We start from the raw sequence: 14,641 nt of genomic DNA, 5'->3' as shown, positions 1-14,641 counted from the left end.
CTAGCGCTACTGAACAGACGGCCATTGCCGGACCGAGAGATGTTAGGACAGCGGTCAAAACGAACACATGCACTAAAGGTGGCTAGAGCACTAGATCGCTTTCTGCGTAGCCCGCTTTCTCTCTTCCAAACACTTTTCAGGTCCTTTTTTTTTCTCTTTCTGTCACGAATAAGACTTTCTGTGGTTAACCTTCTAGCATTAAAACTACTTTCTGGGTGAGTTGGTTGATACTTGATTTTACAAAAGTAACAGCGCTGACACATGCAAACACGAAGGAAAAAGGCCGAGACACAAGCGCTGAGGAAGAACACAGAAGGAAGGGCCCACTGAACGAGAAAGGTACTTCCTTAAAACTTCTTTCTGGGGGAATTGGTGCATACTTGTTCTGACAAATATAACAGCGCTGACACATGCAACCACGAAGAAACGAGGACGAGACACAAGCGCTGTGTCTCGTCCTTGTTCCTTTGTGGTTGCATGTTTTAGCGCTGTTATATTTGTCAAATTAACCTCCTAGCCTTTCCCATATTTTCCGTCTCTTTGACTCGGTGCGAACCTTCAAATGTGCGCGAAACTGTGCTCTCTTTGTCTTCTTTCTTCCTCTATTCGTTCCCATACCCCCTTCCCCCTGTGCAGGGTATCAAAACGGACGTACGCCTGGTTAACCTCCATGCCTTTCCTCTCTTCTATTTCTCTCTCTCTCTCTCTCTGCACGCAATCAGAAGCACGACCTGTCGCGCCTGCCACAGCATTCAGCAATTTTCCAGCAGGTTCCCGCAGGTTCCAACAACTGGAGCAGCCATCTTTCAGATGCGTCGCATGTCGCATCGGGCGCAGTTTCGCGCCTGCATTCGTGCCTGCATTAGTTTTCCTCCACAGTATACGCACCTGGTCTTGACGTACGACCCGGCCTCGCAGTGGAATCTCGCGGGCACCGTCTTCCATATCTTGGCGAGGGCCACCATGGCGCCGGCGTCCAGCACGCCGAAGCCGAACAGGTGGTTGAACTCGAGCCCGACGCCGTTCATCTTCCAGTGGAAGCGGTTCTTGCTGTCGTACAGCGAGTTGCGCTTCGAGGTGAGCACGGTCAGGTGCTGGATGTCCCGCCAGGTCAGCTCGGGGCTGCGAACAGTGCGAAGATCAGCGTCTTACATTCCGATCATACGCAATCATCTTCGATCATCATCATCATCATCATCATAATTACACTACGAGTGCCCGTCCCAGTTTTCCCCACCAGCGCCTACTTCTCGTAATCCTGATGCGTCCATCTTCCTCCAGCTGTACTGTTTGCGTAACGCGTTTCGATGCTGTACGCATGTTGTGTAATGCTGCGTATGTGCTGCTGTATCAAACGGCATACGGTGCACGAGTCTAAAATTTTCTGTTATCCCTAAAATTTTACGGGATTGACATTTTAATACTTCGTTCAATGAATAATGTCTCGGTCCACCTTGCCTGCTGAGCAAACCAGGTCTTTACGCTTAGGCGACAGCAAATCTGCTTCAGCTGCAGGCCAGCTTCATTGTTGGAAAGACATTTAATGTCTCTTCGTTATTACGCACCCGTTTCGCTCTTGCATTCCATGCAGTGTTACCAGGAATATTGCGGTGTCCTGGTATCCACTCACACGCTATAGCGTGATTCCTTAATTGCGTTGGATTCTGTGTGATCTTCATCAATTGATAAATTAAGTGTTTACTGAACATATTTTTTATGCGTGTTCTTTAGTGACCTGCGGGCTGCTGGGTAGTTCCAGGAATTGAACCATCTTGTTTTTTCGAATTCTGTACTGTTGTTTGAAGCACCATGCACATAGAACAACAAAAATTTTGGCGACGCTCGAAGATGTAACTTGGGATAACTTCAATGCCTTTTTTTTTAGCTTCAAATGTGGCATGACGTGTGGGGAAGCAAATAATTATTTTGGCATGATTCATGTGTTGTACGCGAACATACCGACCATTCAATGCGTAAATAATGTGTAGTGCCAGTTGCTTCGCGGCTATCATGAGCACTGCTATCTTACGTGTAATCCTTCCATCGCTAATTCTATTTTTGAGGGTTGTAAGTATCTAATGAGATTAAATGATACCAAACCTGTATAATTCAAAACTCGGTTATGATTCTGTGTGTTCCCGAAGAGCCTTTTGAATTTCACTTTTCTCTCTTACCTTAAGACCCGGCTTTTTATACAGCTCTTTATATACGTGCACATTCTGCAGAGTAATAGTTTTCTTGGCCGGATATTATGTGAAATCGTGGCACTAGATCAGAGGATTAATTATGATCCAGGAGTAGTTTTGTCATGTTAACACACGAATGAAAAAAAAAAGAGAACCAAACTGCTCGGATGTCTTACTTTGCTTCCAGCGCGAGGGCGAACACACCGGCGGCTTCGGGTGCAGCTGCCGATGTCCCAGAGTGCGTCTTGGTGCATTTCCCGTACAGGTCAGTCGTGGCCTGTGTGGCAGCAGTCGTTCATGCTTTAGAAGGAAGCTCTGACTTTTTTTTCTTTTTTGATTTAACACAGAGTGCACCTAAATGCTGTACTGTAGTTAAGCACCTTGTGCTCAAGAAACATTGGGCACGACAGGATAAATGGGCAAACATGAGGCTGTGGCGTGAGGCTTCGTGCTACGGACCGGTGAATGCCAACTTCTCCCTTTCGCGAATAATCCTTCAGCTTGCGGGTTTCCGCAAAAATAAGTTCACCGAGAAAGATGTCGCGCTATCAAAAAAAAAAAAAGTGAACTTACAGTATCCTACGTTAGGCGTAACCAGAATCTTCATTCTGATTGCTACGTTTTACAAAATAGAAGGATATTACAGTCTTAATTATGGTTAGCATACGAGCAGGCAGGCACGTACTCAGGATTTTTTTTTCGGGGGCGGCCCACCGCCTTCATCATCATCATCATCATCATCATCATCATCATCATCATCATCATCATCATCATCATCATCATCATCATCATCATCATTTATGTCCACTGCAGGACGAAGGCCTCTCCCTGCGATCTCCAATTACCCCTGTCCTGCCGCCAACCGATTCCAACTAGCACCCGCGAATTTCCTAATTTCATCGCACCATCTATAGTTTTCTACCATCTTCCACTGCGCTTCCCTTCTCTTGGTACCCATTCTGTAACTCTAATGGTCCAACGGTTATCTAACCGGCGCATTACATGACCTGCCCAGCTACATTTTTTCATCTTGATGTCAATTAGAATATCGTCTATACCCGTTCGCTCTCTGATCCAAACCGCTCTCTTTCTCTCTCTGAACGTTATGCCTAGCAATCTTCGTTCGATCGCTCTTTGCGCGGTTCTTAACTTGATCTCAAGCCTCTGCCCCATATGTCAGCACTGGCAAAATGCGCTGAGTGCACACCTTACTTTTCAATAATAATTATAAGCTTTCAGTCAGGAGCTGGCAATGTCTGCCGTATGCGATCCAACCTATTTTTATTCTTCTGTGAATTTCCTTCTCATGATCAGGGTTCCCTGTGATTAATTGATCTAGGCAAACGAAATCCTTCACACTCTCTAGTGGCCGATTGGCGATCCTGATGTCTTGTTCCTTTACCCGACTATTTATCATTATCTTCACCTTCTGCATAATAATATTCAACCCCACTCTGACACTCTCTCAGTTAAGGTCTCCAATCATTTGTTGTAACTCGTCTGCAGTGTTGCTGAATAGAACAATGTCAACGGCAAACCGAAAGTTGCTGAGATATTTGCCGTCGATCTTAACTCCTAAGCCTTCCCAGTTTAATAGCTTGAATACTTCTAAGCACGCATTGTATAGCATTGACTCCCTTTCTGACCCCTTTCTCTACAGGTATCTCCCTGCTTTTCTTGTGTAGAATTAAGGTAGCTGAAGAACCTCTGTAGATATTCTTGCGCGAAGGACGAGTCATTAAGACGAGAAACTATTTACAGATATTTGCAACAGTGGTTGCAGCGCTGACCGGTTAGATTCACAGCGCGAGCCCAGTTCGTTCTTCCTCCTCTTTTCTGAAGTGATAGCGCCCACGCGCCTCGTTCAAACAAACAAATACCACACGCATGTAGCAATATTTTCCAAGCTTTTTACGTAAGCGTTCTGTACTCCTTGATTCCGTAGTGCCTCTATGACTGCTGGTATCTCTACTGAATCAAATGCCTTTTCGTAATCTATATAAGCCACGTAGAGAGGCTTATTGTACTCTGCGGATTTCGCGAAAACCTGAGTGATGACATGGATGTGATCCATTGTAAAGTATCTCTTCCTGAAGCCAGCCTGTTCCCTTGGTTGACAAAATCCAGTGTTGCCTTTATTGTATTGGAGATTATTTTGGTAAATATTGTATATAATGCTGGGAGCAAGCTAATGGTCCTATAATTTTTCAATTCGTTCACGTCTCCTTTTTTGTGGATTAGTATAATATCTGCATTCTTCCAGTTTTCTGGGACCCTTGCAGTCGATAGACACTTCGTATAAAGAGCCGCCAGTTTTCCAAGCATATTTGTCTCCTCTATCTTTGATTAAATCGACTGTTATTCCACCTTCTCCTCCCGCTCTTCATCGTTTCATTTCTTGCAGGGCCCTTCTGACCTCATCTGTAGTTATAGGAGAGTTTCTGTATCCTGTTCATTACTGTTTCTAAGTGAGGTATCGTGTCTCCTCTGAGTACTGTATACAGGTCAGCTTAGAATTTTTCCGCTGCTTTTACTATATCTTCGAGATTGCTGATGATATTATCTTTTAGTGTATACATTATGGTTTGTCCCAAGCCAGGTTTCTTTTTTACTGATTTCAGGCTGCGTTCATTTTTTACAGCTTCTTCAGTCTTTCTCGTGTTGTAGTTTCGAATATCAGTTATTTTCGCCCTGTTGATCAGTTTTGACAGTTCCGCGAATGTCGTAACGCTGTGCGGCCGCCAGTCCCACACAACCGCGTAGAGCGCAGGACTCTGCGTTTCTAGATGTACTGCGCTCACCGCGAAAAGTTAGATAAGCACCCACATAAGCACAGCAGAGAAGTGGCTACGTGAGGCGGTTCGACCGATAAATGTAGAAGCGTCATTCAAAGCAATTGTTCTTCACTTCCGGCAGCGTTTTCTCTACTTCCTTTTTAAATAAAAAGATCTTGATCCTTAAATATTCTCATAAACAACGGTTAACTTTTTTATTATTCGATTTTCCTTGCAGTTTGGTTGTTGCCTTGGCTCTCTCCCTTAGTAGATCGCTTAATTTCTCAACTCCTTGCGATTTTTGTTTCCAGTTGCCAGTTTTGCACAAAAAGTGCTATACAATTAGGGAATAACAGACGAGGTAACAGGCGACAGTCACCTTGCTTATGAGTTTAAGGGTTATTGCAGGGTTTCATGATGGACGCACTTTCGCATTATTTTATTTCCCACCTTATCTAACCCATATCACGTGTATATGGTTGCGGGCATCTGCCAGCCTCGTGGCGAGCCGTAACTCAAGGAAATAATGAAGCAAAGGGAAAAGTTAAACGCAATTGGCGTTTTCTCCGGCCGCAACTCGTTCCACGAGAGTACAGACCAGCTCAGTAACAGCCGCATCCCTTTCCTGGTCCCAGGATCAGCCTAAACAAAGAAGGTTGAACTAACAAAAGCAACAGCTATGCGCGTGACGGTTGAATAGATGGTGACAACTGAACGCATATCGAGTTAATCGCACGGGTGCGGAATCTATGAGAAAACTGTCCTTCACATTACAAGAGATGCCGAGAATACCGCCATCTAAAAGAAGTGAAAAAGGCAGCATAATGCTGACCGATTAATAGCTGCCAAGTCTCAACATTGATCTGGCGGCGCTTTAGGAATGTGTGAGGAGTGGTGGGGGGGGGGGGGTGGGGAGGGGGGGGGGGTATGCCACTTGATTTCGGGGGGGGGGCTGGGGGCCCCCCCTTGGGTACGTGCCTGCGAGCAGGCAATAGTGCAGCAGCGTGACGACTAGGATAATTCATAAGGCATTTCATCGCAACGAAATATGCGCCAATCTGTTATGAGTGTTCAGTTTGCCGCTAAGAACCTAATGAAATGACAATAACAAAAAGCAAGAAAAAAAAGCCCGATTATTCGAGTACCTGTTCAACCTGTGCTAAACAACCGAGTGTCACTCACAATACATTGACAACTAAAGAGCACTCCATTCGGCTTGGAAGATTATCCACCTCACAGACCGGCGTCAGGGCGGCAACCCAAATTTATTCTCACACATCTTCTCGCCAACAGGCACGGAACCTAACCGGTATATCTAGGGACGAGGCCTAGCAGTGAAGGCCACGGGCGGAGAACGCGGTATGTGGAGGCGTACCACGCCAGTGTGCGGGTCCTTGGCGCCGTTGCTGAAGGTGGAGGCCAGGGTCGACGAGCAGGACTCGTCGTAATGCGCGTTCTCGCCGTCATTGATGGCCGAGTTGATGGACACGGTCCACATGGAAGCCGCGTATCCGTCGCAGTTACAGTCGTCGTCCTCCCCGCCGTCGCCCGACGCCCACACGTAGATGTTGCCGAGGCCGTGGCGACCCTGCAGTGTGCGCAGCAACGCCCACGTGATTTTTTCACGTAAGAGGTGAAAAAATTGTGCTTGTGATAGCAACCTATGCTTGGTGAGAGCAGAATGGCGGGCAAGTTGGTAATCCATTCTCAAGTAATATTGCGTAACAACAACAACAACAACAACAACAACAACAACAAAACGACACGGACGTAAGAGAAGACACACCAAGCGCAAGCATGGTTTGTCTTCCTCTCTCACGTCCGTATGCTTGGTGTTCGCACTAGTTCGTGCAGCAGCTTGTCTGAAGCCTTATGTGTGTCATATGTGCCTCCGAGATGCCTCATAATGCAAAATTTCGCAAGCGACAACAAGTTATACTTTGCTTTTGCGTTAGTTCATGGTCATCTTGTCTGAGAGCCCTTGTGTGTCAGATGACTGATACCCCCCTACCCCCCAAACACACAACAATAAAGGGCGAGGACGCTAATGTGTGCACAAATATGTCGGCTGCAAAAGCAACCATTCGTTGAGTGAATGGTGGATGACCGGCAACAAAGGCGCGTAGTATCTGCACCTTGCTAAAGCAAGTTCTTCACGTGCACATTATGCGTTGATTGAAGAGCAAAAGCACGTGCCTCAGCAACACTGTGCACACGAGAGACATGAACTCGCCACTGCAAGTTATTTCTGCCGTAGTTATTATGCGGTCAACCTTGAGTACTGTTTTCTGGGTGGATGCGAGACAGAAGGCTCTGCATCGGGATAGGTGCTCACATAAATAGTCGGAAACAGAGAAATTGCTTTGTTAGGCATCTACTAATACATTTTGATGACGTTAGTGGTATTTCTACACTATTAACAGTAATATCGTGCTCCTCTTCCCTTGTGCCTCTTCCACGTACCTGCTCGCTCATGATAAAGACATCTAGTAACATAGCTCATTCCTCCACATACATACACGCAAATAAAGTCATAAACACCAGTCTAAACTGACTTAGTGTTAATCTATGTCGTCGGTGGTAGCCTATGAATTAACAGGTTTATTCATGCTATCCAACCCAAACAAAACTGACGTAGAATCGCAAGTCAATTAGATTCATCTGGCGGTTCAGCGCGTTTTAAACCTCTGCTTCCTCTGTATAGCTCGGATTCTGTGGGATTGGTTTCAAGACGAAACCTCAACGTTTAGACAAATTTTATAGAAAATCCTAATATCACTGTTTAGTGAGAGGTAACATTTTAGCTTCAAATACTAGCTTTTATTTTCCAATTATCCTAGCATATTCAGGAATAGAGCAAATTTATTAAAGCTACGATAGGAGTCTAGCATGCTCGGCTCTCTTTAAGAGGTCAAGGGCACGGCGTTTTTGTCGGAGGAGCTTGCTTGTAATTCTTAGGTTGTCACCGACTATATAACGTGTTTTAATGAGCATGTTCCGCTTCCTGCACTTTCCCAATGCTTTCCAAGCTGTCTATTCGTTGCACGGTGGTTGAGCGTAGAAGTATAATACCTCGTTCACGCCACGGACAATCGCCCTCATGGTGGCATTGCGGGGTCCATCGACGGTCTTTCCGTCGTCGGTGGGTCCCCAGGAAGCGCTGTAGATGTCAATCAAGTTGGGCTCGTGGCCCATAGAGTTTGCCTCGATCAGGTCCGTCATGTATGGCTGGTCCAGCATGCGGATGCCTGCACGCGAGCGTAGCAGCCATACCGTCATCAATTTATTATACCTTGAAAAAGAAAGAGCGTTCTAGTGAGGCGTTACATAAGAGCGGAGCAAATACAGAAATAAAATACAAAATAATAAGAGTCGTAAGCACAAGAGGATACATACAAGAAGTTCGGAAATATAGCGATGGAGTTTCAAAGCAGACCAACATTACGTCAACTTCCGACACTCGATTCAGCCTCTATACATACCTCGATCCTACCCAGGCTAATTACCTCGTAAACACACAGTACACTGCAAGTCAGAGAGCTGAAATATACTTAGCACCTTAGCACGACACCTTTCATACCGTCCCCGTTTTGGCCCATCCTGCGCTAATTCTCTCTCCCGCTACGCGAACGTGGAACGCCTGTTTCCCTGCCCCTCTGCCCCACGTGATCACCTCACTACCCAGTCCTACGGACTGGCAGACATGCATGGCCTCGGTGACTCATGCAAACCAATTGGCTATTGACCGCTTTGCAGAGAAACACTTTTAATATATTCACTGACCGTCAGTAAAGTCGTTGATATTTATTTCACATTGATAGCTACAGCCAAGACTGCGCGTAACAAGCGAGTCGAGCAAAAGAAAAACCTTAAACGTAAACATATAGCAGGATTCTGTCTGGTTGGTAAAACGAGAAATCGAATTAAAGTAGAAACGTAAACACCAATTAAACTTCGAGCCAAATCAAGAACGTCTACGGAAGTAACCCGACGTTTTGGAAACCTACTCGTTCGCTTGTTGCTTGTAGGCCAAACCCTACAAGCGAATATTCGCGGAATAACAGGGAGTTCAGGCTAACTCCCAGAAACACATTGTCCGGCGAATGTGTGTCGACCACGCCGACTTAAGCAAGCAAGCAAGCAAGCAAGCAAGCAAGCAAGCAAGCAAGCAAGCAAGCAAGCAATTGAGTAAGCACGCACGCACGCACGCACGCACGCACGCACGCACGCACGCAAAACACAGCGAGCTTACCTGCCACTTTAGAATCGTAAGCGACACCGACGCCGCACACTCCGTTGTCTCTCTTGGCCGAGACTTCGCCGGCGCAGCGCGTGCCATGACTGCGAATATTGGGGAAGGAAATCAAAACACGTCAAGGTCGCGCGCCAGAACACTTGAGCGCACAATACACGCAAACATATTGGCTACTTTCATTTCTGAACCAAAGGAGGTGACTGCTATAGCCGAGACACGCGAGTGCAATATGCAGGATCAACGAAATTACTCATTGCACGCGCGCGCGCGCACACACACACACACACACACACACACACACACACACATATATATATATATATATATATATATATATATATATATATATATATATATATATATATATATATATTATATATATATATATATATACTCCACTCACTTCTGCTCTCCTGTTTGCATCGCTTAGCAACGGTGTCTATTATGTCAGTACTACACAAGGATGCACTTTCGGTACATCACTACACCTTAAATAAGAACAAATTGTAATGATGCCGTCGAGTAACGCAAGATCGAATTTCGAGAAATGTTGAAAACTTGGTTACTTTTGCGTGGGGCGCCACGTTGTTAACGGAAATATAAGCCCCTCGCTGTTTCATGTGAGTGAGTGAGTGAATAAACTTTTATTTGGTCCAGCAAAGCGCGATGAAACGCGCACCCAACTAATCCCACGACGGGACTGACAGATCTAGTCTGCCGGCCCGATCGCGGGCGCGCTGGACGGCCAGGATTTGATCCTCAAAGACGGGACTGTTTCAAGAGCCCCTACCCTTCGACAACTGGATCGACAACTGGATCGACAACTGGATCGCAAAAGCGAGCCTAAGCTCGCTCTTGGCAATAAGCGCTCCCCACGATGTTATAAGGAATTGAAAAAATAAAGAACAAGTATACGGGTAAACCTCGCGGTAATACGGTATACGTTATTGCTTAATAGAAAAACTAAATAGCAGTGGTTTTCTTTGAACAAAAACGATCACGTTGGCCCAGTAAGGCGACCTTCACACTGCATTTGCTCTTGTTGGATCGTTTGGCCATGGCGTCATGTTCCATTGTGCTACCGGTCCGCGCGAACGCTGTGGTAACGCGAAAAAAAAACAAAAAAAAAAAGCCGAAGCTCAAGGACCATGTAGGGTTCGAAACTACGGACTATTATCCTCGATGCATTCATTCATTTCGTTCGTTCTTTTTCTTTGCGCACGCTTGTTCATTTACAGACTCCCCGTGAGTGGATATGACGTTATGCTGTTCAGCCCGTGGTTGAGGGTTCGATTCCGGCCACGGCGGCCGCATCTCAGGATACACGATTACAAAGACGGCGCCGAATAAAACAACACACGAAGAAGGGAAACACGAGACAGCACGTAGGCGCACTAACAACTGACCACCAACTAGCCCACCTTCACATGCTCAATTACTTCAAGATACACGTTAACTTATATAGGACGTCCTAGCTAACGCTAGCCGAGCTGCTGAAAGAAAAAAAAATAAAAAACGCGGCGCAAGATGCAGTTCGAACACCCACGATGTTATGTCGTCAGAAGTGTGACGACCGTAACACCGCAGGTCTTATATAATTGTACGTCGCGCAGTGTTTATTAAATAGACATTTTTTTTTGCGTTGAACAGCTTGGCTTACGCTAGCTAGGACACATGGTGAATTTAGGTGCGCATTAAATAACCCCAGGTAAGCCAAAGTTATTTGTTGCGTTGTAGGGAGTACGTGGCCGGCCCTTAGACGGAAGATTCTGGTTACATAAGAAACTGGATCAAAATGAGAAATTATGCTTCCACTCCTCCGAAATTTCAATTAAAGGCTTTCCTGATCGCATGCGATTCCGTCTTTTTAATAAATGTTAACACCTTGTAAAAAATGTGGCCGTGTCGCATTGCACTGTGACCTCACGACAACCACTGAACCTCAACATTTCCTTAACCGACGTCGAACGGAACATTACCTGCCCACATGTTATTCTGGGATATCCATATTCTGATTTTGTTTTGGTTGCTACGTGGAGCTAGCAGATATACCGTATAGTGTACAGGCAAAATGGAAAAAAAGAATAAAGAAAAAAAGTGTCTACATTTTGTATGCTATCACGCGGAGGCATAAAATAGTTTTACTGGTCTCTACTGGGCGCTGGAACAATTGGTATGTCAGTAAATTTCGGCAACTCAAGGAGCGAGAGTTTTGGGACACCCGTTACGGCGAATTTTCGGCAAGTACAGATAACCCTGCGATTGCGCACTGTCAGCCCCAAAACTTTCGATGCCTCCCTCCAAGCTTCCAGTTTTAAAGTGGAGAAAGGTCGGGAATGTAGTTTCTCAACTTTCTCTGAACGCATGGGGATGCGTCGTCGTCGACCTTTCCGAATTAGAACTGCCGAGCGCGCAATGCAACCTTGATTAACGGCTCCCGGCGGCCCGGGAAAATTAAACAACAAAAAAAAAGAAAGCCGTCAACCCTATATCTTCTGCGCTAAGAATAGATCGCGCACTCGTCGCCTGTTTGTACAGAGTCGAAGCGCGGAGCAATCGGGCGACGCGATTTTTCGCGTCGGCGGGAGAGGGGAGACCGGTAAACGGGCTGCAGCACCATACAACACGCTTGGGACAGAAGGCGCCGCTCCTGGCGTCCGCGCGGATCGGTCTCGGCGGTAACTTATACGCCTGCGCTGCGAAGCCTGCTGGAGTTTTATAAGTTCCACGGAAATAGACACCCTGTAAGCGCCCGCTACAACGCTGGCAACTTTACTGAGGACTGCCACCTGTCGCCGCATAGTGGAGTCTATTAGGCCACATCCTCCCTCTTTCTCTATCATCTTTCACTACCCACTCCCTCTCCCCTGATGACGCTTCGCCGTGCTCCCTGACGGGTTGCAGAATCAAGCGTCCTTCCTTTCCGTAGATGCTGTTTCCGGTGCTCTTTCTCTCCCCCTACTTTCATTCCCTACCCCCTGTGCAGCGCGGTTGAGGTGTCCTCTGCTGAGAGACAGTTACTGCGCTGCACTTTACCCCAACCTTTCCTTCCCAACATCAAGAATCTCCTTCTCCTTTCCTTAGATCACTATCATAGGAACTCCGCGATCAACGTGAACCGTACGTCGGTATGTACACGCGCGTTCCCGCTGCAGCCCGCCGTTACGGTCGACACCGTAACGCTACGCGGGGTCGGTGGCGTGTGGCGTTGCTGCTCCCCGCTGCGACGGCGCCGAGAGCCAACGACTGCGACGCTGTTAGCCCAGTTCTCGCTGGCTCGGGCTGCGGAACGTGAAACACGGCGTGGCCGAGAACGAAAAGAAGGAAAGAGAAGGAGAGAAGAGAGACAATGCGCGCAAGGATACACGTGCAAAGAAGAAGAAGCAAAAAGAAAGACCGAGGAAGAACGTTTTCCGCCGGTTGCCGACGGCCATTAGGACCTGGCTTCCGTGTTCGAACGGGCAGCGTTCGTGAGACGAATGACTAGCGGGGTGCTCACAGTGCGAGAGAAAAAAGAAACGCACACACGCAAAGAAATAACGACGCGCGTAGGTAAAGAAAGAGAGACAGAAAGCCAACGATAACAACAAAAAAGAACGAAGCAATAAAAGACAGAAGGTAAATAAAGAATGCAATAAAAAAAGGTGTAGGACAAAGAAAAAGAAAGCAGGAACGATTAGGACAAAAAATAAAATGATGCATGTGAGCGCAGGATGGCGGAACGAAAGGCAAGACGGATCCACGAGGAGGTGAAAAAAAAAAAAGAAAAGATACCGGTACTCGAGCTACAACGAAACCAGAGCGAAGGGGAGACGGGATGCAAAGAAAGCGTGGCAGAAGGAGAAGCAAGAAGGAGATCGGGATAAAGGAGCAGCCGGCAGGTAATGTAGATGTAAAGGTAAGACACGCTAGCGAAGCAAAACATGGCCCCAGCATTGTTTCCTTTGAGGAAGACAAGCGATGCGCTCGGCGATCGACGCTGGCTCGGCCTTTCGGCGACTCCGCCTGGGCGGCCGATCAAACTTTCCTGCTACGTGAACAAACAAAGGGAGAAAGCGGGTTAATGCAGAGCCGGGCCATGAAAGAAAGAAAGAAAGAAAGAAAGAAAGAAAGAAAGAAAGAAAGGCAGAAATGAAAATATAGTCCGGCTCACGCAACGGGGGCGCACTCAAGGATGAAAGGACGGCAGCGGGCTGTGCAGTGGATATCTCCGGGAATGCGTGCACACGCAGGGTACATTATAAACAGGGGCTGCTGGGTATGCGCTGTATACGTGCCGCCCCTGCGCTGGAGCGTCGCTCAAAGCGGCGCAGCGCACACAGTGGCAGGCGCGGCTGCGCTACAGCGTTTTCCCGTTCCACGGCCGAATGCTCGAATGCCGCGGTCGCCTGGCGTAAGAACGTTCCGAGCTGGGCCAGGCCACAAGCGGTTGCGACCAGCAGACGACCGGCTGGCGCGCTCCTCACCCGTTTAACTGTCCGGCAGGGGAATATATCGCATTAGACTTGCCAACTTGCCTTAGGCCTGCGCAACACCAGGGACACCAGGCACACTCGCGAAACATCGCTGTCCCCAATATTTGCAAGGACAAAAATGCAGTTAAATGTAGCTCCTCCCCCCCCCCCCCCCCCCCAGAACACTTGCGGATTGGAATATATCTCCCGCACGTGTATTTGGTAGAAATAACTTTGTTCGTGAATGGCAGCGTTACTTCAGCATTACTGACTCATATGCTTCAGTTGTCCTGTCTTCGTTTCCTTATTTTTTTCGTTGCGTTATCCTGTTACTGCGTATTTTGCATGGCCCTTCCTGCTTGGACCACACAATGGTCTGCGGTAATATCAAACAAACGGAATAAATAATAATAAAAAAACTTATTCCGCGATGTCTCGACCGCTGTGCCGGTTATTCTGCCAAGCACGAGGTTGCGGGTTCGGTTCCCGACGGCGCCGACCACGTTCCGATGGGGGCGCGGCGCAAGTATGCTTGCGAGATTTCAGTACAAATTAAACAATGCGGCGGGGTCTGTATTGTTCGGCAGGCCTGAAATTATGGCGTCTGTCATAAAGCTGGAGACGCTGTTTTGCCAGTTGCGTGACTATGCACCCCGGTGCTTTTACGTTCCGAAAATGCGGCAGATCCGACGAGGTGCAATATACATACAGCGAAGCTTCGTGCGAGCGCATAAAAAGCCGAAACACGAGTTTGTGTCTGTTGAATGTCCACACAAACTGGCAAAGAAGGCTTTATTCTGGCATTGTAGAGAGGCCAATGGAATGGCGTCACTGTTGCAGCGGATGGATGGATTGATTTTATGAGCGTCCCCTTTGGAACGGGGCGGTGGGTTGCGCCACCAAGCTCTTGTTACTTTATTGTCTAATCTTCTACCTATGCTAAAGAAAAGAAAAGGTAAAAGAAAAGTAAAA

At 47.1% G+C, this 14,641-nt stretch overlaps 1 protein-coding gene across 2 annotated transcripts in view; it reads right to left on the bottom strand.

Annotated features, from left to right (window-relative positions):
- Window positions 1-14,641, bottom strand: part of amon (prohormone processing protease amontillado) — a 204,659-nt gene that overhangs the window by 8,809 nt on the left and 181,209 nt on the right. For both annotated transcript variants that reach the window (XM_065454679.2, XM_065454680.2), the window contains exons 7-11: window positions 9,213-9,301; window positions 8,033-8,208; window positions 6,336-6,548; window positions 2,363-2,463; window positions 889-1,122 (exon numbers count right to left, since the gene is read on the bottom strand). In XM_065454679.2, coding sequence (XP_065310751.1) covers window positions 889-1,122; window positions 2,363-2,463; window positions 6,336-6,548; window positions 8,033-8,208; window positions 9,213-9,301 — 813 coding nt within the window. The remainder of the gene's footprint in view (window positions 1-888; window positions 1,123-2,362; window positions 2,464-6,335; window positions 6,549-8,032; window positions 8,209-9,212; window positions 9,302-14,641) is intronic.

Source organism: Dermacentor albipictus, chromosome 10 (genome assembly GCF_038994185.2).
Source record: "Dermacentor albipictus isolate Rhodes 1998 colony chromosome 10, USDA_Dalb.pri_finalv2, whole genome shotgun sequence".
Classification (NCBI taxonomy): domain Eukaryota; kingdom Metazoa; phylum Arthropoda; class Arachnida; order Ixodida; family Ixodidae; genus Dermacentor; species Dermacentor albipictus.
Note: the sequence above shows the minus strand (reverse complement) of the source record. Positions and strands in the feature narration are given on the sequence as shown.